The sequence below is a fragment of the Rutidosis leptorrhynchoides genome, chromosome 7 (genome assembly GCF_046630445.1).
Source record: "Rutidosis leptorrhynchoides isolate AG116_Rl617_1_P2 chromosome 7, CSIRO_AGI_Rlap_v1, whole genome shotgun sequence".
NCBI lineage: Eukaryota > Viridiplantae > Streptophyta > Magnoliopsida > Asterales > Asteraceae > Rutidosis > Rutidosis leptorrhynchoides.
This window is the reverse complement of record NC_092339.1, coordinates 173,590,020-173,613,017: the sequence shown is the minus strand read 5'-3', so window position 1 is coordinate 173,613,017 and position 22,998 is coordinate 173,590,020. Positions and strand designations below refer to the sequence as shown.

Genomic DNA, 22,998 nt, shown 5'->3' with positions numbered 1-22,998 from the left:
TTACAAAACTCATGTAGTACATGGCTAGGACCACAGTCAACCGCAGGTCAGACCGTGGGTGTTCTGTACCATGGTTTCTGAGAAACCAGGTACACGGTTAACTCCACGGTAGACCGTGGTTCGACCGAAATGCACGGTCGACTACACTGTTGACCGTGGATCGACCGCAAATATTCTGTTTAAAATTCTTAACCAAATAATGTTTGACCACTTCGGGGCCTCTATATTTTACGAAACCTTTTTCAACATACTTAGAATAGTTTCCCCTTTTATATCAAAATTTTTTTTGGTCTTTAGGATGTTAATCTTGCTTAATTTCACCTAATGACGCCTTAATGACACTTTAGCTTGCAATTAAGGTTAAATACATAAGTGTTGTATAATATCCTCTTGCACCTAATTGCAAGTCATCCTTTTAAATCTAAAATATATCTAGACATGATTAGGATGGTCATTAAGTCACAACTAAAGAGATGCTCTCCACTTGATTAATCATTAAGCATTACTTACATGCTTAAGTAAGTTTATCTCTTTATGATTAATGTAATTCCCTAGAAGTCTTCATGTAAAACAAGTTGGTCTAATTTGGAGTATTGCAAGTAACCAATGAAAGCATATACTTGCAACCAAATGTTGACATATGTATGGAAGACTTGTGATATGATCTTTGGAAGCTTGTAGTTTATTAAACACAAAAATCTGCATATGCCATTATGGAAAATCAATGACACAAGAGAAGGATAATGGGACTTTTCCCTTTTGTAAGCTTATGCCAACCTCCATGAATGCATCCAAGATAAAAGGGGTTATGCAGATGGTTTCAGATGTTTTTGGCTTCTAATTGCAAGCATCCAATAAGGGAAAGTGACAAAAATAAAGGTCTAAAACAGCTATGAAATCAGAAGTCAGAACCTCCCTGTCGAACCACGGTTGACCGTAAGGTAAGTCGCCCAGGGTCTGAACAGATTTTCTCTTGCCTATATAAACCAAGCCTTGGAGCAATTGAAGACTCACCTTTTGCACTTACATTCTCATACATTTTTAGATAATATTCAAAATATTATAGTAAACTATTCAGAGTGATTTTAGCAAGAGTGATTATAAACTTAGTTGTATGTTTACTTGTAAGCTATCTTCTTAAAAGGTTCTAGAAGGTAGTTAAGGTTTCATCAAGTTGGAGCATTAGGATCATGTGGTAAGAGCATTTGGTGATTGTGAATTCTTCAAATGGACGTAAGGGTTCATAAGTTGTGGCTTATCAAGGAACTAGTGTTGTATCCGGACACTCCACCGAGTTTGGAGTATCGTAGTGAAACTAACTCTCAATTCGTTAGAATTTGGGAAGGATTAAGGAAGATTAGTTAATATCTTACCGAACCACTATAAATCTCTGCGTTTGTTCTCTTACCCCTTATCTTTACCTTTATATTACTTGTTAACAAACAATTCAAATTTTACTATAGTCATCTCAAGTTCTAAATCATAAAGATTTGTAAAAATCAACTAAGTAATGTACTATTCACCTCCCCCTATTGTTACTTACACTATTTTTTTAGAATGATATACATAATTCGTCTAAGTTTTTTGTGCTGATATCTTCTGCTGGTTCTTCTTTACGTCTTATGATGGTTCAGTAACAATCTTATGTTGTCAACACGAATAACCCAAAACTTTGACTATCTTGTGATCATAATCCGGGCAGCATACTAAAACACTGACACAAAACATATAATGTTGTTCTAATACTTAATACAATTTAATGAACATATGTTGGCCGCACATAACAGATTAGTATTAATAACTATGTTTGTCATAATTAAATCCTTAATTACATTATTGACTCAACAAACACGTTAGAAGATGGTGGCAACAATGATCTTGAAACTGGGACTACAATCTCTCCTTCTTCTGACACTCTAGATCTAAGTGTGAGCCTAACTCATCTACCGTATGTGATGGTGGTTTTCACATAGACGAACCTGAATTTAGGAAAAATTGTCAATCGTCGGGCATAAGCAGTCTCTTGTCGAAAGAAAAGATTGACGAAAATTTGTCGAGTGCACCTTGAGAACCACATGGTGAAGCGCCTCATTGTTGCGTGTCGATTGATGAACCTTCACCAATTCCTATAGACAAAAGTTCTCTTCCTATCAGAAAGATAATTACCACCAGCACTGCCTCAATTATTGACATACATGGGTCAACCAGCAGAGCCGTGGATCATATTATCATCGGACTTCAAGATTTATCACTAGCCGAAACTGCACACTACCTATCTTTCAAAATATCTTCAATAGAAGTACCGGATCTTCTACCACTTTTGGTCTGACACTTTCTCAGGATTTACCTACCAAGACTCACATTCCCTCGAGAAGACCAAGATTACAACTACCAGCGAGGAATGTTTGCTTTCTAAGCATCACTACGGTCGAGCCAACGACCTTAAACAAAAGCGCTTCTCGGGAGGCAACCCGTGCAATAAAGTAGAGTAGAAGAATAAAGGATGACAAATGAGCTGATAAATAAAGGACGTAACTTCCAAGATTGCAAGCCAGCCAGTGTCTTTGCAAGACCATCTACTAGGGGTACTCCTTTCTTCCTGTTACTAGCTCAAACTTTAAATTATACCACATCCTAGCTTATCACTAAGTGTGGGATTCCAACCCAAATAAACACTAAACAAATACTCCCGAATCTTCAACTAAAACGCCTAAGTGTGGGATACACTAGGAACATTGAGGACAATGTTCGTCTAAGTGTGGGATGTTGGTATAATCTTTTTATGCTGTATTAAAATAACCCATTAAAAAGATTCCAAGTTCTTAAGCCAAATTTCAAAAAAATTTAACACGAGAAAACCTTTCCGAAAAAGTATTTTCAAAAACCTAAAACGTTTGAAAATAAAAGTAAGGCTTAAGTAGGGTGGAAATCTTGTTAGGGAAAACCAAATCTATAATAGAGCATTGCATGACTAGGCATTATCGACCTAAATTGATTATGGTGAGGCACCCAAATAAGATCAGCATTCATATTTAATGCTTCACTATTTTTCGTTGAGAGTGCCGATGTCTTTGCTCAGAATCAGAACTTGCTTTAGATCTACATTTCTAAAGCAGCGAAACGTGATTCGGTTATAATCAGAACAGCTAGCCATTTGTCAAAAATAAGCCTTTCGCACCTCCACTACTTCTACTTCACCAACTCATCTACATCACCTTTACTATCACTCAAAAAACCAGGAAATGAGATTCCTTCCGAAAACCCGATGTTATAAACCTCTCAAGTATCATAGCAAAGATCTTGAAAAAGTATACCGGCAAAAAGTTTCTCGAGATAAAATCTCCAAAAAAAAATGTGTATTTTAAAGTTCTGAAAAAAGGAGCAGAACTTATAAAGAGAAACACCGAAGAAGAACTTGACCGAAAATGATTATCAAATGAAGAAAAAGTTGAAAAGTGCTTCTCAAAAATATTAGCACTCCTACCTATCTTAAATTCCAAATAAAAAAGTCTTCGAAAGACTGTATTACCCTTGTTTCTCACCCCTCTTTAAACTACTTCACCACCACTCTAAAATTCCTTTCCATTATTGAAAAATGACCTAGAAGCTATGGTTACTACCGTTCTCACATTAGTAACAAGGATTTGGGTCTTTATTAAGCCTATGACGATGGGTACTACGTGACTGGCTATGAGTGAATTCATTTCTTAGATTTATAGGGAACCCTAAACACTTGTGTGATTTGAGTGACTCGTGAAAGCTAGCCTAAGTCATGTAACCTCCTCGCATGCTTGCAGAGATAATTTCAACCCTAACATAAATGACTCATCTTACTTTTCACTCTTATAATAAAAAGCAAACCGCTTAGGCTATTAGAAATGAAACTCCGAAAAGATTTCTTAAGGTAAAAATGAGAGTTTGCTTAAGGACAAGCAATGTCTAAGTGTGGGATATTTGATATCGGCTAAAAAGTCACGTTTTCACCCCGGTATTAAGGCCCAAAAACAAGAAAGTTTCGAACTTTATCGGTAAAATACCCGCTTCGTCGGTTAGAATTGAAGATCAAGTGATTACAAAGATAGTGCAAAAAGAATCAAGAGAATCGGAGCTAAAACAAAGATTCTAGAGTGAAAACGGTGAAAGACAAGAAATCAAGTTACGATCCAGCGAATCAGCAAGCCAAACGGCTTGCCAAATGGGCTGCCAAACGGCTTGCCAGTGTGGCAAACAGCCTGCCATACGTCTAAATCAAATGAGCATGCTAAACGGGCTGGCCTGGCAAACGGCCCCTGCAAACGGCTTTGCCAAACGGCATGCGAGCCGTTTGCAGGCAAAAATCAAGCTTTTTAAAGGGTCTTTGTCATTCATTCCAACACAGACTTCAATTCACTTCTTTCTCTCTCTTGTACAATATTAGTTATACTTTCAAGGTCATCGACTCCGTGCGGGAAATCTAGTACCCGGAGAAGAACACCGAAGATTGTATTAGGAGCGGTCTGGAGTTTGAAGTTGTCACTTTTGTATTCAGAACTCGTTTAATCTACTGGTACTTCTATCCTTTATCTTTATATAATGTCTTCTACAATTATGTTTTGTGATGTTGTTGCCATGATTAACGAGTAGTTATCTTTAGTGTATGCTATGATATAATCAGTTATAATGCCGAAATAATATTATGGTTTGTGTATGTTGTCGAAATGCTTATCGATTATGCTTTAAACTCAATCGCTTTTCCAACTAATAGAACGTAGTTATTGGCTCTGTTATTAGGAAGTCGCGAACCCCGATCCATAGTACACTATCTGTGTCACCCCTTGGTAAGGGAAGTCTATCGGATACAACGCAAGATCGACTGAGGCATACCGGTTGTAGTAAGTCTATCAAGCTTTGAATTTCGACTGAGGACTCTTTCGTAGTGAAACATTTAACTAGACCCTTAGTACATTGTTGGTCCTAGACCATGCTAGTGTAGTCACCAAGCATATAAACTTCGTACATGCATGTTGAAGCACAACGGTTGTTGTAAGCTGTACCTCTGCTAAGAAAGGCCATGTAACCCGGTCAGAGCTGATTAGTACACTTCACCATAACGCGGTCTCAAGCAGTGCACCCTGCTTGAGGGATTCTTGGTTAATTAAGATACTGTTTGTTTAAACACATAAAGAATTGGACCGTTAGGATAACCGAACATGGTCATGGAAGTCAACTTGACTTGGCCATGGTGTTCTTTATGGTTGAACTCCTTTTAAGGGCCTAACTATCTTTTAAACCCAATCATTAATGAAAGCATTGAAAAACATCACGTCTCTCGGATACGGTAAACCCTAGATTCTATTATGCTTAAGAAAGTTTAGACCTTTGTGGAATGTTAATACGTCACCCAACCGAGTCGCTCAATTGGATGAGCCATCTGAACGTGTATGCCTGTAGTCAGACTGCACGTGCGTCGGGGGTAATGGACATTGCTGTCTATTCAGAATCTTCAAGCCTATCGCATTACCCAGTGACATTTCTTACGACAGGGGCGTTTAGGACCAGTGTAATGAATACAAGGTCCTTACCTATTCATGAGCCACATTCCATAATCCCGGCAGAATAACTGGTGAAATCATAGTATGCACTTGCTTTAACCTTATCTGAAATTTTATTGCATTTACTTTATCTGTCTTATAAATTAAAAAAACCCAAAATTAGGTAACCACTACTCCTTCTCTTTATAATTATCTTAAGCATTAAATATAGGTTCAATTCTACTGATATCTTAAAAATACGACCCTAGGTCATACTTCCCTTACTCATAATAAGGAGTAGTACGATTTAGGCCCCGCTAAATATAAATTTAAAACAGTACCCCCTTTTTGGTGACTGATTCTGATGTGTTGCGAACTAACGACATTGCACAAATAAAACCGTCCGTTTCAGCCTTATCACATGACCACCACAAAATATTCATCATACGCAGGATTCGAGACTCAAAATTCTTGAAAGAAACTCAAGGCCCCAACCAGCAGGCTATCTTGTGATGGTTATCAAAAAGCATGACTATAGACAATTCGAGGTGTGGTTCAAATATAAATCAAACGTATCGAGTTAGCCCTAGGGTGGGTAATGACGTGCATGAAATACGCCAACACATCGCGCAAGACTATTACAACATAGCTGCTCTCGACCATTCCTAAAGGTCAATAACGCGTAATATATGGCGCAGTCCAGCTAACGACATCGCGCGGTGAGCATAGCGCCATCATGAGAATACGCGAAATTATTGCGGAAGCTGAATGAGACAAAAGACAGTACAAAATACTAAGGACGGAATCTCAGTAATCATACGAGTGGCAGGACGTGGCAAAATAGCACGATATGGAGGGGACCACGTGAGTACATGCGACAGAATGGTACTATTCTGTACCATTCTGTCCCCTCTCCCTTTCTTGTAGCCTACGTGGCAAAGAAAAGGACAGCCACTCTTGCCTATAAATACTCACGTCCAACTTCACAAAAGGATAATTCAAGATAGAGAGAAAAAACTCACCTTTCACAGCACTCTATCTGCACAGTTACAATAACGGTTCTCGGGTAACGTTCTTTGAACGTAAAATCCTAACACCGTCCAATGAGCCATCGCCTCCGGTTAACCCGAATTATGGTGGGTTACGTTTAACCACCCTTTCAGAGATCATCATCTCGTATGAGGGTTATTCACGGTACTCCGGACCGGAGAGTTAACCTCAAGAAACCCTGAAATCCCTCTTTATTGTTGATCTTGCATGAACCGAACCCCTTGGACCATTTTATGCTTGATCAAATGGCGCCATCCGTGGGACCAGAAAGTTAAAAGGTTTAAATATATCTTTTTCCTTTATTGTTCTTAACGTTTTCGCATTTTTTCTTCTCAGCTCTCTCTGCGATATCCATAATTTAACTCACGGAAGAAAGGCATATGCAAGTATGACCACTATATCTTCGCGTAGAGATGGAAAGCGTAAGGCTGATTATATAACTGAAGAGGTTACATGAATCTATTTTCCCACTATCCGGTTACATAACACTTAATGCGCACCTATCGTGGTCCAGGGTTACTTGCCTGAATCTGGATACAGGATAAGGCGTTTACATATAGACACCGGTAGTAGTGTAGACATAATGTACGAACAATGTTTTAGACAATTTCCAGGGTCCTTAAAGCAAGGTATCTGACCTTCAACCATGGCGCTCTCTAGATTCTCAGGGGAATCGGCACGGCCTATAGGCACCCTGGACCCGAAACTAGAATTTAGGGATGACAATGATAAATATAAGGTGCGCATCGGAGATGTTAAGTTTTGTGTGATGCACGCGCACTCCAGGTATAATGCCATATTGGGCAGGATATCCCTTTAAAGGTTTGGAGCGATACCATCAACGGTTCATGGATTAGTAAAATTTCTGATAAAGCAAGGAATTGCTACTCTCGAGTCAAACCCGCTTGAGGACTATGCGCTTCAGTCACGGTGAAAGAGGAAGAGAAATCAGTGGGTGAGACATCGTCTGGGTGTCACATTGTAATAAACTCACTTACCCGGATCAAAAAGTAAAAATAGGGGCGGGTCTGATGAAAGAAACACAAGTCACGTTGCGTAACATCCTTATGACCAACTTGGACGTATTCTGTTAGCACGATGCAAATATGACAGGCGTTCCGCGAGACGTCGCACAACATCGCCTTAACGCTAACGTTAACATGAAACCTGTCCGGTAAAAGAAGAGGCCCATGGCGCCTGACAGAAGTGAGTGGCAGTGCGGGGAAATAAACAAGCTGGTTAAGGCAAACATCCTGCGTAAAGTCAATTATCAAACGTGGGTGACTAATCCAGTTCTGGTCCCTAAGGTCGACGGATCATGGTGCCTATGTGTCAACTTCAAAGACATTAACAAGGCATGCCCAAAAGATAACTACCCTTTACCCAAAATTGATTGGAAGGTCGAGTCCCTCGCGTGATTCAGGTTTAAGTGCTTCTTAGACGCATACAAGGGTTATCATCAATTCCCCATGGCAGAGTAAGACTAAGAAAAAACAGCATTTCAAACGGACCACGACATATACTGTTACACGAAGATGCAGTTTGGTCTTAAAAACGCTGGTGCCACTTATCAACGCATGATCGACACGACTTTCGCTAAGCAGATCGGTCGCAACCTGGAAGCATACGTCGATGACTTGGTCATTAAAAGTAATATTGAGGAACAACTGCTAGCACACATTCTCGATACTTTCGACACACTGAGCAGCGTTAACATAAAACTCAAACCATCAAAGTATAGTTTCGGAGAAGAAGAAGGATCATTCTTGGGACACGTGATCACCAATAGAGCATCAAAGCTAACCCACAAAATATTGAAGTTATTGAACGCATGCCATCTCCAAAAACTAAGAAACATTTTCAAAGTCTCAAAGGAAAACTTGCCGCATTAACTAGGTTCTTGTCAAAAGCAGCTGGAAGATCTCTCCCTTTCTTCAGCATGCTAAAGAATTGTGCGAAAAGGTCTGACTTCAAATGGACAGAGGAGGCTGAAAAGGCATTTCAAGAAATGAAGGCGCTGCTTAAAAACCTTGACCGCGCTAATTTCCAGGGAAACCTTTATCTTGTATTTAGCAATTGCGCAGAAGCAGTTAGCTCGATTCTGATCATCGAGAGAGACGGAGTCCAGACACCTATATACTTCGTGAGTAAAGCGCTGACTGGGAGTGAGCTAAACTATTACCCAATCGAAAAGTTTGTATACGCGCTCGTGATTACTGCGCGTCAGCTGCGGCGATACTTCCAAGCTTTGATGACCCGGAAATTTCCGATCAAATTTAAACTTTAATCATTATATGATTCCGACACGATGAGCAAAATTTGTAATGTTGAGTCTTGAAAGTTTTGAAATCTACATTCATGTAATCAATTACTCTTTGACTATGCTCGACGATTTACGAACATTTATGTGTATATTGATATGTATATATAATATATATACTTATTAATTAAAAACGTTAACAAGGTATTAGATAAATAATACTTTACATAAACGTATTTTGTTTCAATATAAGTTTATCGACGAAATTAAAAGATAATATCAAATGATTGATTTATCAGATACATTGCATGATTGTGTGTCTTTGTAACGAGGCCCACATTGATTTGAGAAATCGTTTTTTTTAAGGTATGCGGAATAAATGGAAAAGTAAATTACAAATGAGAACAAAGTGTCACTTATCGAGAGTTAGACAAAAGTTAGTGGAGAATTGAACTTCATAATACTTGATTGATCTATTCTCAAACGTGCGAAAATATTTTTCGATATAATAGAACTTGTTTATTAAAATGTTTTTATTTAAACAACGTAAGTTGGAATGTTAGTTGTTAGATGTATGAATAACTCGCAACGTACATTAAAACGTGTTCATTAAATATATATGTTTTTTTAAATTAGTCTAGTACACGATAGTAACATTCCCTTAGAGATGCGATTGATATTTAAAAAGTTAATACATAAACGAATTCTATTTATTTAAGTTTTCAAATGAAAACGTTATGAGTTATAATATTTTTCTAAACGATTTTAAAAATGAACTTTGAAATATATATTTAGTTTTGAAAGACTAAATATTATATCACTAGGTAAATATTTCAAACATACATATTATGTATAAAGTTACAACTCTAAATAAAAATATATATATATTTAACTTAGTCATAAACCGTTCTGATTTAAAATAATATATTTTGATAAACAACGAGTCCCAGATTTATAGAAGGAAATGACCACAATGCTCAATTTTATAAGTTACATTTTTCATAAAGTAAATTTTTGATAAATAAGTCAAATTATTATTAAAGGTACACGTCGCGTAACGTAAAAGGCTAGTTTTCTAAACGTACGGAAGTGCGCTCGAAAAACCGAAAGTGGTACATGAGTCGAGTGACAACGTACGAGTCGTTTGAACAAAAATTACATTTTTAGTACGCACGTAAATATAATACAATATTTAATTAATTCTAAAGATTTAATATTAATATTTATTTATGTTAAGTAAAATGAGGTAACATTTTTTGTTTTGAGCGAACAGGAAATGAATGAGGGGTAGGTGAGGTTAACTTGCCTATAAAAGTCGAACGAGTTCCAATTTTTGTGATTCAATTCATCATATTACTCCGTAAATAATCATATATATATATATATATATATATATATATATATATATATATATATATATATATATATATATATATATATATATATATATATATATATATATTATTATTATTATTATTATTATTATACATAAAATACTACGATGGGGCTCTGCCCGCATGATCTCAAAATGAGTTTTTCGAGTAGGATAGGGCTAAGGAAATTATGAGTTATAACTATGGTGGTCATGGGTATGGATTATAGGTATGCTTGCGAGGTCAATTTAGTATTTATCATCTCCGTTGCGTCTACGTACCTTTCCTACAATATTGAACCTCAATATTGATATGTGAGTACTCATAAATTAATTTTTACATATTAATAGTGTATCCCTGACTAGTGCTCGAGAAAATAGGATTATGCATGCTTGTACTTTTGATATTGCCCTTAGATAGGTTATGTTGAATCTTGAATTAGTTACACATGCGGTTGAGATAAGGTATAAGATATGCATGTCCTTGGAAAGCCAGCGAAAAATTAAGAACTTTTCCTTTAGACATCGAATGGATCCGATGAACGGATTTGGAGTTATAGTCAATTGAATTTTTTGTAAAAATAATTATTATTATCGTCGTTATTATCGTCGTTCTAGTTTTTTTGCCTTATTATTATTATTATTATTATTATTATTATTATTATTATTATTATTATTATTATTATTATAATTATTATTATTATTATTATTATCATTATTATTAATGAAAAGTATTATCATTAAAAATTGTTATTTTTAATATTATTAATACTATCGTTATTATCGTTAAAGTTATAATTAGTATTATTATTATTATTATCATTAAAATAATTATTAGTATTATTAGTAATATTAAAATATCATCTTTACAAAAATTATTATTTTTAATAGAAATATCATTGTTAATATAAAATTTCATTATTAATAAGAATTATCATATTATTATAATACCATTTTCGTAAATATAAATATTGTTATTATTATTAGTAGAATAATAATAATTATTAATACAAAATAATACAACTTTTACTTATTATTATTATCAATGTTATTTTATTAAATAAAAATGTAATACAAATAATATAATTACCTTAATAAAACCTATCATAACATTTTTATGATATTCAATAAACTTTATAAATTTTATTATCTAAGATATATATAAAAGTATATTTTTATATATATAAAGTTTTATTTATAAATAAATTATATTATTTACTCTAATAAATCTTTTAAAAATATTTAAAAACATAAACGACGATATTTAAACTATATAATCAAGGTTGCAAAATACGTGAGACGGGGTCGAGACGGTCGGGTCCTAAAAAGGTCGAGACGTTCGAGACGGGGTCGAGACGGGGGTCGAGACGGACGTTGACCAAAGTTGACTTTTAAATATATAAGTATAAAAACGCTTATATGTATACATATTTTAAAGCTAAAAACTTTAATTAATTAATTTATACCGATAATTGCTATCATCGTTAATTTAATACAAAAAATTCAAACTAAAATACGATATATTTTACCGATTTTATCGATTTTCTCCCTTTTCTGAATGTTGACCGACTTTGACTCGATTTTTTTCAACTTTAACCCGAATTTTGATCGTTGACTGTCATATTAGACGGTTTTCTACGAGACGGGACGGACTAGTCACCAAACCGTCGAGACGGGCGTCGAGACGGCTCGAGACGGGGTGTTTTGCAACAGTGTATATAATAATCATGTACAAATTTTGAAAATCATTTTGAGTCAAATTGACTTTTGTTAACTTTTACATATTAGTCTCGAGCATTAGGATTGTGGTACACTATGATTTGACTTAATTTGTTAGACAAATATTGACCAACATATAAATATATATAAATAATTTAGGTTCGTGAATCCAAGGCCAATCTTACACTGTTCAATGATGTTATATGTATTTTTACTATGAAATACAGTATGGTGAGTTTCATTACTCCCTTTATATATATATATTTGGCTGAGAATACATGCGCTGTTTTATAAATGTTTTACGAAATAGACACAAGTACTAAAACTAATTCTATGTGGGTTTAAACCAGAAATATACCCTTGGCTTGGTAACATTAAACTACTTGTCTATGTACGGTAGGCGCGCATCTTAAAGATAGATCTATTGGGCCTGACAAACCCCATCCTGACTATGGGATGCTTTAGTACTTCGAGGTTATTTTAAACACACCTGATCTGGTGTACTTCAGAGGGTAAAACATGAACGTTAAGGCTTGTTACCGGGTGCCTACAACTTATAGAATACTTTTATACACTTGCGAGTGTACATATATTTATAAACGAAAATCTTGTGGGCCATTAATATATTGAAGTGATTGTTATGATAAACCTATGAACTCACTAACCTTTTGGTTAACACTTTTAAGCATGTTTATTCTCAGGTATGAAAGAAATCTTCCGCTGTTCATTTGCTCATTGTAAAGACATTATTTAGAGTTGATCATCGCAATGGAACCAGATGTTAATGACTTCGTCCAGACGGATTAGGACAGGTCACTACAGTTGGTATCGGAGCAGTGGTCTTAGCGAACCAGGTCTTGCATTAGTGTGTCTAACAGATAGTTATTTAGATGCATTATTGGGTCTGGACTTCGACCGTGTATGCATGTCAAAAGTTTTGCTTATCATTATTGTCAAAAATTATTTGCTTATCATCCTTAAAGTCTAGACACGTCTTACTGCATTTATTGCATAGGCAGTGTATAGATAAATTCATATCTTAGCGTATCTGTTATTGTTACCTTTGCCTGACAACTTCCGTAGATTCCTCCGTAACTTATGGGATTTTAGTATTATATATGCATATGTAAATTATGTATTGCAGGGTACTAATCTACATCCTATAATCTATTTCTTATTGAAAATCCTTCATCTGATTGTACGAGATAAATCCCTCAACCAGTTCTAGTCCCTCAGATTTCGATAGTTACTCCGACAGTTATTTTCGACATGGATGTTCACATAAGCTCCGGAAGCAGTGTGACCGGAATGGATCAACCAATTAGCCATCATTTATTCTGGATGAATTGGAGATGGGTTTGTAGGCTACTTAATCAATGGAGACGAGAAGAAAGCGATCCTTTCCACCAACCAACTTCACCTCTTGGCGATGAACCTGAATCACTTACCAGCGAATCCATTCGAAACACCATTTTCACACTCATTTTCCGAATATCTCTCCACGATTATATTCTATCTAAAATTTTAAACCTTATTCATCTGCTCGTTTTGACCGACAATCATTCCGGAATAATGGAAGAAGTCAACGAGCTTCGCGCTCGAGTAATCAATTTTGAAAAACGTGGTGCAAAACCTACCAGCGTCAGCATCAACACCAACACCAGTACCACCAACAAACCAAGTTTCAACACCACATGACTCAACATCTCATTCTGTACCTCGAGTATAATTATCATTTTACGAATCGTTCTACATCAATTATCTTCATTCTATATGACGAATATATAATTTCTAATGTTTTAGAGATTATGTGTTCTAGTTCTAACGATAAATCTAATGAGATTAATATCATATTAACTCATTAAATCCACGATTATATCTGAAGAAAATATATATGTTTTCATAAAGATTGTAATCAAAAATTCTTGTGTACAAACTGTTAATGGTAAAAATATTTTAACGGGTAAGTAATACCCGAGGAATATTTAGATTTTACATTAATAAGTTACACTGTACATTCTTTCAAATCTGAATTCAACAGTCATTTACTATCCTATTTACAACCACTAATATACGTATCCGTTCACCGCAAAATAACTATTTTCATTCAATTTCATATTTGGATATTGATTACCAGAATCCAACAAGTGGCATAATGAAGAAAACATTGGACAAAATAAAAATTTGTTAGAAACAAATGCATTAACTATGAGAAATTCTATTAAGAATCCACGCTAACAAAAATCCTAGCTAACTGATTATATTTTATTTATCGCAATTTAATTATCGCAATTTTATTTATCGTCATTTAATTTCTGTTATTTACTTTACGCACTTTATTTATCGTCATTTAATTTCTGTTATTTATTTTTACGCACTTTAAATATCGGGACACGTATACAAGGTTTTGACATATCATATCGACGCATTTATATATATTATTTGGAATAACCATAGACACTTTATATGCAGTAATGATCGAGTTCTCTATACAGGGTTGAGGTTGATTCTATAATAATATATATAATTTGAGTTGTGATCGAGTCTGAGACATGTACACGGGTCACGACACGTATTAATTAATTCGAATATTATATATTGCTAACTGTGGACTATCAACTGAGGACTACCAACATTGGACAATTAAAATGAATTAAAATATTGATTATAACATATGAAACAAAACAATTCTTCAAGTTTGCCACTTGATTTCATCCTAAACCTCATTTGTATCTTGACGATTAAAATCAGCGTTCAAATCTATCATGATTCTTAAAAAACATCTCAATCAAGAGGATGAACCAACCGCACTTCATCTAGGGAAGAGGAGATTGATGCATATAGTTATGCACCTAAAAACATTCGGAACTTGAGTAAACGTTTAACACGTATCTGTGCTAGCTTCTTTGGTGTTGTTATTACCGAAAATAACTTTGCAATTCCTTTTCAAATTAGACAATTTTGTCACAGCTCCAGCAAATCAACTTCAAGTTTTCATTCGAATAAGTCTTACTATAACTTTGATATATCTGTTTGCCCCTTCGTCATCGTTACCGGAGAACCTTTTATATCCCATCACATTAACAGTAAACGTACCAACAACTTCATTATTCTTTGACTTAAACCTCTTCGAAAAACCACTATATTGATTCATTGAAACCCTATCATATATCCATCTACATCTTGAAACAATAATTGTCATACCAATTACCAGAAATCAGCAATCAGTATTTTAAATCTCGCAGCATGCCTACATCAACAGATATATGTATACATATAACATTAATCTCTTAGAATTATCCTTCCAATTTGAAAATTCTGAAAAGCACCCAGTCTATGAATCAATACTTCAAATTTAGAAATTTCTGATGAAGCAGCAAAAACTGTAAACAACCTTAACCATCAGAAGTTTGATGATAAAGAATAGTATGTTGGAAAAACTCAGCAAAGTTGGAACTGGAAAATGAATTGAGCAAACCATGAAGGAGGCCATGGACAAAACACAAAGGCTAAATCTGTCTTCAAAGAATCCAAATGATTCAATGCCTGCTGAAGTCTTTAGCGAATATCTTGCTCCATACTCTAAACCCTTGCGGACAATATTCTTCATCATCCTTTGATCTTAGATATTCTAAGATATTATCATATCTTTCATTATAAATATCCTCGATATTACGGAAGATATTTTCATAACTAATCTTATCTAAAATCATTTATCTCTTCGCGCTATTAGTATTACATCATATAAGAAACTTCTAGTTTCTATATTCTGTAAACTTTCGAGTTTAAACTATGAATGTTTTTAAAGTAGTGTTGGAAATTGATGCATGAGTTAGTATATTATATAATGACACTTGATCAACGTGATTATATTACAGTAATTCATGCTGAGTTTCTAATGGGACGTGATGATTCATAGAACATACCATCATCATGTGTCATTTACACGACTCTTACATTCTATCTAATCTCTAAACATATCAAGAAAATATTTTTCTTGATGATTCGGTCTTTTCCGGGATATCCTGGTAATTTGACAAAGCAAGATCGTACCATTACGATTCTTTTCTTAGAACATTAATTATATTCATTTCGAAACTCATATCTACGAATTTCGGACCATTACAAGCGATGCTTAATCACAAGAAGAGGAAACGAAAGAATGAAAACTCCAAACTAGAAATTGGAATATAAATTGCAGCAAATAGGAGAGGACATTAACTGTGGATGACAATGATTATAAAAGACAGAAGCAGGGACATCGAAGTATAAAGGAAGATATAAAACCCAACAACCACCCAGAAGTTATAAACCGTATATGTCAATGCATATAGCAATATAAAGACACGGGAGAACTAGAAACACTATAAACCCAAGAGTATAGTAGAAGTAAATAGATTCTTCCGGCGGTAGATGTAAGAGAAGAATGATAGATATGAAAGTTAGGAGGATATCAAGGATCAGAATGGGATGGAGCATATTAACGAATGGCTTAAAGTGTGAATTGAGAAGAAAGACTAGAAGATGTGATATATGGAAATAAGGAAACGGAGGGGGCGGATTTATAGTGAGAAACTCGACAGAGAAATCGAAACAGATTATTACATTTAATCAAAGAAGATTCTGATTTCCTTAATCGCTGAAGAACCAAATCTTATTACGAAGATTTTCTTTAAATCCCGAGAATTCCGGAAATCAATCGTAACTACGTCATCGATTAAAACAATTCTACATTTACTCATTTCACTCACTTGTGATAGCTTCACTTATACTCTTCGAATAATCAAATTGTTTCATCTATATTATTCAATGATGATAAAACTCTATTATCACCTCATATTCATCATGAAAACATTCTTATAGTTAACCATGATGACCTCAATCAAATTTCGGGACGAAATTTCTTTTAACGGGTAGGTACTGTGATGACCCAGAAATTTTCGATCAAATTTAAACTTTAATCATTATATGATTTGTAGTGACCCGAACTTTTCCATGTTTATATATATTAATTGAGATTGATATTTACATGATTAAATGTTTCCAACATGTTAAGCAATCAAACTTGTTAAGACTTGATTAATTGAAATATGTTTCATATAGACAATTGACCACCCAAGTTGACCGGCGATTCATGAACGTTAAAACTTGTAAAAACGACATGACGATATATATATATATGGATATACATATGGTTAAAATGAGATTATGATAAGTAAGTATCTCCATAATTATATTAACAATGAGTTATATACATATAAACAAGACTACTAACTTAAGGATTTCGAAACGAGACATATATGTAACGATTATCGTTGTAACGACATTTAAATGTATATATATCATATTAAGATATATTAATATATCATAATATCATGATAATATAATAATTTAATATCTCATTAGATATAATAAACAATGGGTTAACAACATTAATTGAGATCGTTAACTTAAAGGTTTCAAAACAACACTTACATGTAACGACTAACGATGACTTAACGACTCAGTTAAAATGTATATACATGTAGTGTATTTAGATGTATTAAAATACTTTTGGAAGACTTCAAGACATATATCAAAACACTCATACTTAACGAAAATGGTTACAGTTACTTTCCCATTCTTTTCTTTCATAAAGAATTCTAGTCGTATTCTTACCCGTATTATACACAGCTTCAAAACGTACTTACTATGGGTATATACCAATAGGAACTAGCATGGGATTCCACTCTTGATTATGTCATGTATGACTAATCAATTTTAACTTCTACCATGAGCTAGTCAACTAACTAGAACTCCTTTTAACCCCACTCACCACTCACCAATTACCACTCATCATTCACTCCATTTCACTTCCAATTCTCTTTCTAATTCTCTCTCAACACACACACACTATTATGAACATATTTTTCCAGTAGTTAATCATCATCTTCATCAAAAATCACTTCAAGAATCAAGCTATAATCATCATAGGAAGAACACTTCAAGAACACTTCAAAAATCCCTTCAAGTTTACTAATTTACTTCCAAGCTTTCTAATCCATTCCAAGTAAACATCTAAGATCAAGAAACCTTTATTATATACAGTAGGTTATCTTTATTATTCAAGGTAATATTCATATTCAAACTTTGATTCAATTTCTATAACTATAAACTATCTTAATTCGAGTAAAAATCTTACTTGAACTTGTTTTTGTGTCATGATCCTACTTCAAGAACTTTCAAGCCATCCAAGATCCTTTGAAGCTAGATCATTTCTCATCACTTCCAGTAGGTTTACCTACTAAACTTGAGGTAGTAATGATGTTCATAACATCATTCGATTCATATATATAAAACTATCTTATTCGAAGGTTTAAACTCGTAATCACTAGAACATAGTTTAGTTAATTCTAAACTTGTTCGCAAACAAAAGTTAATCCTTCTAACTTGACTTTTAAAATTAACTACACACATGTTCTATATCTATATGATATGCTAACTTAATGATTTAAAACCTGGAAACACGAAAAACACCGTAAAACCGGATTTACGCCGTCGTAGTAACACCGCGGGCTGTTTTGGGTTAGTTAATTAAAAACTATGATAAACTTTGATTTAAAAGTTGTTATTCTGAGAAAATGATTTTTATTATGAACATGAAACTATATCCAAAAATTATGGTTAAACTCAAAGTGGAAGTATGTGTTCTAAAATGGTCATCTAGACGTCGTTCTTTCGACTGAAATGACTACCTTTACAAAAACGACTTTTAACTTATTTTTCCGACTATAAACCTATACTTTTTCTATTTAGATTCATAAAATAGAGTTCAATATGAAACCATAGCAATTTGATTCACTCAAAACGGATTTAAAATGAAGAAGTTATGGGTAAAACAAGATTGGATAATTTTTCTCATTTTAGCTACGTGAAAATTGGTAACAAATCTATTCCAACCATAACTTAATCAACTTGTATTGTATATTATGTAATCTTGAGATACCATAGACACGTATACAATGTTTCGACCTATCATGTCGACACATCTATATATATTTCGGAACAACCATAGACACTCTATATGTGAATGTTGGAGTTAGCTATACAGGGTTGAGGTTGATTCCAAAATATATATAGTTTGAGTTGTGATCAATACTGAGATACGTATACACTGGGTCGTGGATTGATTCAAGATAATATTTATCGATTTATTTCTGTACATCTAACTGTGGACAACTAGTTGTAGGTTACTAACGAGGACAGCTGACTTAATAAACTTAAAACATCAAAATATATTAAAAGTGTTGTAAATATATTTTGAACATACTTTAATATATATGTATATATTGTTATAGGTTCGTGAATCAACAGTGGCCAAGTCATACTTCTCGACGAAGTAAAAATCTGTGAAAGTGAGTTATAGTCCCACTTTTAAAATCTAATATTTTTGGGATGAGAATACATGCAGGTTTTATAAATGATTTACAAAATAGACACAAGTACGTGAAACTACATTCTATGGTTGAATTATCAAAATCGAATATGCCCCTTTTTATTAAGTCTGGTAATCTAAGAATTAGGGAACAGACACCCTAATTGACGCGAATCCTAAAGATAGATCTATTGGGCCTAACAAACCCCATCCAAAGTACCGGATGCTTTAGTACTTCAAAATTTATATCATATCCGAAGGGTGTCCCAGAATGATGGGGATATTTTTATATATGCATCTTGTTAATGTCGGTTACCAGGTGTTCACCATATGAATGATTTTTATCTCTATGTATGGGATGTGTATTGAAATATGAAATCTTGTGGTCTATTATTATGATTAGATATATATAGGTTAAACCTATAACTCACCAACATTTTTGTTGATGTTTTAAGCATGTTTATTCCTAGGTGATTATTAAGAGCTTCCGCTGTAGCATACTTAAATAAGGACGAGATTTGGAGTCCATGCTTGTATGATATTGTGTAAAAACTGCATTCAAGAAACTTATTTTGTTGTAACTTATTTGTATTGTAAACCATTATGTAATGGTCGTGTGTAAACAGGATATTTTAGATTATCATTATTTGATAATCTACGTAAAGCTTTTTAAACTTTTATTGATGAAATAAAGGTTATGGTTTGTTTTAAAATGAATGCAGTCTTTGAAAAACGTCTCATATAGAGGTCAAAACCTCGCAACGAAATCAATTAATATGGAACGTTTTTAATCAATAAGAACGGGACATTTCAGTTGGTATCCGAGCGTTGGTCTTAGAGAACCAGAATTTTGCATTAGTGTGTCTTATCGAGTTTGTTAGGATGCATTAGTGAGTCTGGACTTCGACCGTGTTTACTTGAAAAATGATTGCTTAACAAATTTTGTTGGAAACTATATATTTTTAACATGTGAATATTATGTGATATATTAATCTCTTAACGCGTTTGATATTATGTGATAGATGTCTACCTCTAGAACAAGTCCCATTGACTCACCTAATAATAATGAAGAGTCAAATGTAAATTGGAATGATTCGTGGACTGATTCACAGGTTCCCGAAGAGGAACCGGAAGAAGTGTCGGAACCAGAAGAAGAATCGGAACCGGAAGAAGAATCGGAACCGGATGAAGAAATAGAACCGGTGGGGGAAATAATAAAACGGTTAAGTAAAAGAAAATTCTCAACCAACCGACCAAGGTTAATTATGGTCAATGGTGTTTCCGCTAAGGAAGCAAAATATTGGGAGGATTACCAATTCTCTGATGAATCGGATTCTGACGAGAATTCCGATGATGTTATAGAAATTACCCCAACTGAATTTAAAAAGGAAAAAGAAAATAATAAGGGAAAGGGCATAAAAATAGAGAAATCTAATTCCAACCCCGATGAACTTTATATGTATCGTCAACCCCCGAAGTCCTTAAGTTGTAACAATGACCCGGGAACCTCTAAACCACCAGGTTTTTCTAAACCAATGTGGAAAACGACGGCTCGTATTAGGGGAATATCATATATCCCTAGAAACTTGGCAAAACGAACCAAAACCGAAGAAGAAGAAACAAGCGAGTCGGAATAAGATAGTTGTATTCGTGTGGTGTAATATATGTAATATAGTGTGCTTATGCTTTATGATATATGTAAAAATTGCTTGTATTAATAAGTATTTTTTTTTATGAATCTAACTCTTGTCTATTTTACAGTATAAAAACACAAAATGGATAGACAACCCAATATTTTAAGAGACCTACCCGGAGACATGATTGATGAAATCTTGTCTAGAGTCGGTCAGAATTCTTCGGCACAACTATTTAAGGCGAGATCAGTTTGTAAGACATTCGAAGAACGTTCCAAGAATGCCTTGGTTTATAAAAGGCTTTCGTTCGAAAGATGGGGGATATCACATTGGGAAATCCATAAGTTACGATGTGTTTACTTTGACGCATATATTGCGGGGAACCCAAATGCTATTTTACGCAATGGGTTAAGAAATTATTTTGACTCAATATATCCGAATATTGGACTTCGTGATTTAGAAAAAGCGGCTAACATGCAATATAAAGAAGCATGTTATGCTTACGGATTAGTAATGTTCGCTTCTCACCAAAGTGAGAACAAGAACATCGGGCTACAACTATTAAACAAAACGTTCCCACAAGTGACGGAGTCGGTAATTAGGGTAAGAAATGAGGTTTTTAGATTGTTACGGGATTGTTGGACATTACGTAACCCTCGTCCCTTTGACAATGTTACAACACGCTGTCTTATCAACGGCCATAACGGTTATGTTCCACAAGACCAAGGATGGGAAGTAATCCTAGTAAAACCAGAATGCATGACTTGTTTCTTGACGTATGAATTACGTGTCTTTATTGCCTTTGCTGAACGACTTGTGTACTAGCTAGAATTATCTTCACAACCATCTTGTATCAAATTTATTGTGTGCTATATTTCATGCTATATGTAAAATAAGCGGTATTGTAAGTTTGTAAAATATTGTGTAAAAGTTTGAACGCGAAATATTATTATAATCAGTTTTTCATATAGAATTGTAGTAGTTGAATTGTATATTAGCTACTAAGTATGAACTTAACGGGTAGGTACTACCCGAATTTAAACTTATAAAACGCTAATATGAAGAAAAAGCTTTTATAAATGAGTTCATATTATGCTACGAAATACTATTAACTACTCTTAATATTCTGTATGATTAACTTGTTCCATTTGACTATTTTGAAGGAAATGGCACCGACTACTCGACACACCGTGAATATGAATGAAGAGGAATTCCGTACTTTTCTAGCTTCAAACATAGCCGCAGTACAGGCTGCGCTACATACCAACAATAACCTTGGATCTATCAGTACAGGAAATCGTGTAGGATGCACCTACAAAGAATTCACTGCCTGCAAACCTTTGGAATTTGATGGAACCGAAGGACCGATCGGATTGAAACGGTGGACCGAGAAGGTCGAATCGGTGTTTGCCATAAGTAAGTGTACTGAAGAGGACAAAGTAAAGTACGCTACGCATACCTTCACAGGTTCTGCGTTAACATGGTGGAATACCTATCTAGAGCAAGTGGGACAAGACGATGCGTACGCACTACCGTGGTCAGCATTCACGCACTTGATGAACGAGAAGTACCGTCCCAGAACCGAGGTCAATAAGCTCAAGACAGAACTTAGAGGGTTACGAACACAAGGATTTGATATTACCATGTACGAAAGACGATTCACAGAATTGTGCCTATTGTGTCTGGGAGCATTCGAAGATGAGGAAGAGAAGATCGACGCGTTTGTGAAAGGATTACCGGAAAGAATCCAAGAAGATATAAGTTCACACGAGCCCGCCTCCATACAACAGGCATGTAGAATGGCTCACAAACTAGTGAACCAGATTGAAGAAAGAATTAAAGAACAGACTGCTGAAGAGGCCAATGTGAAGCAAGTCAAAAGAAAGTGGGAGGAAAACGGTGATAAGAATCACCAATACAACAACAACAGCAATTACAACAATAATCGCAACAATTATCCCAACAATCGCAACATCAATCGCAACTCCAACAAACGGCCCAACAACAACAACAACAACAATAACAGCAACTACAACAAT

The 22,998-nt window shown here is 34.6% G+C and overlaps 1 protein-coding gene across 1 annotated transcript in view; it reads left to right on the top strand.

Moving 5' to 3' along the window:
* The first annotated feature begins 8,391 nt into the window (after positions 1-8,391).
* The window catches only part of LOC139859794 (uncharacterized), a 40,797-nt gene continuing 26,190 nt past the window's right edge, over positions 8,392-22,998 (top strand). The window contains exon 1 of the mRNA XM_071848568.1: positions 8,392-8,753. Coding sequence (XP_071704669.1) covers positions 8,392-8,753 — 362 coding nt within the window. The remainder of the gene's footprint in view (positions 8,754-22,998) is intronic.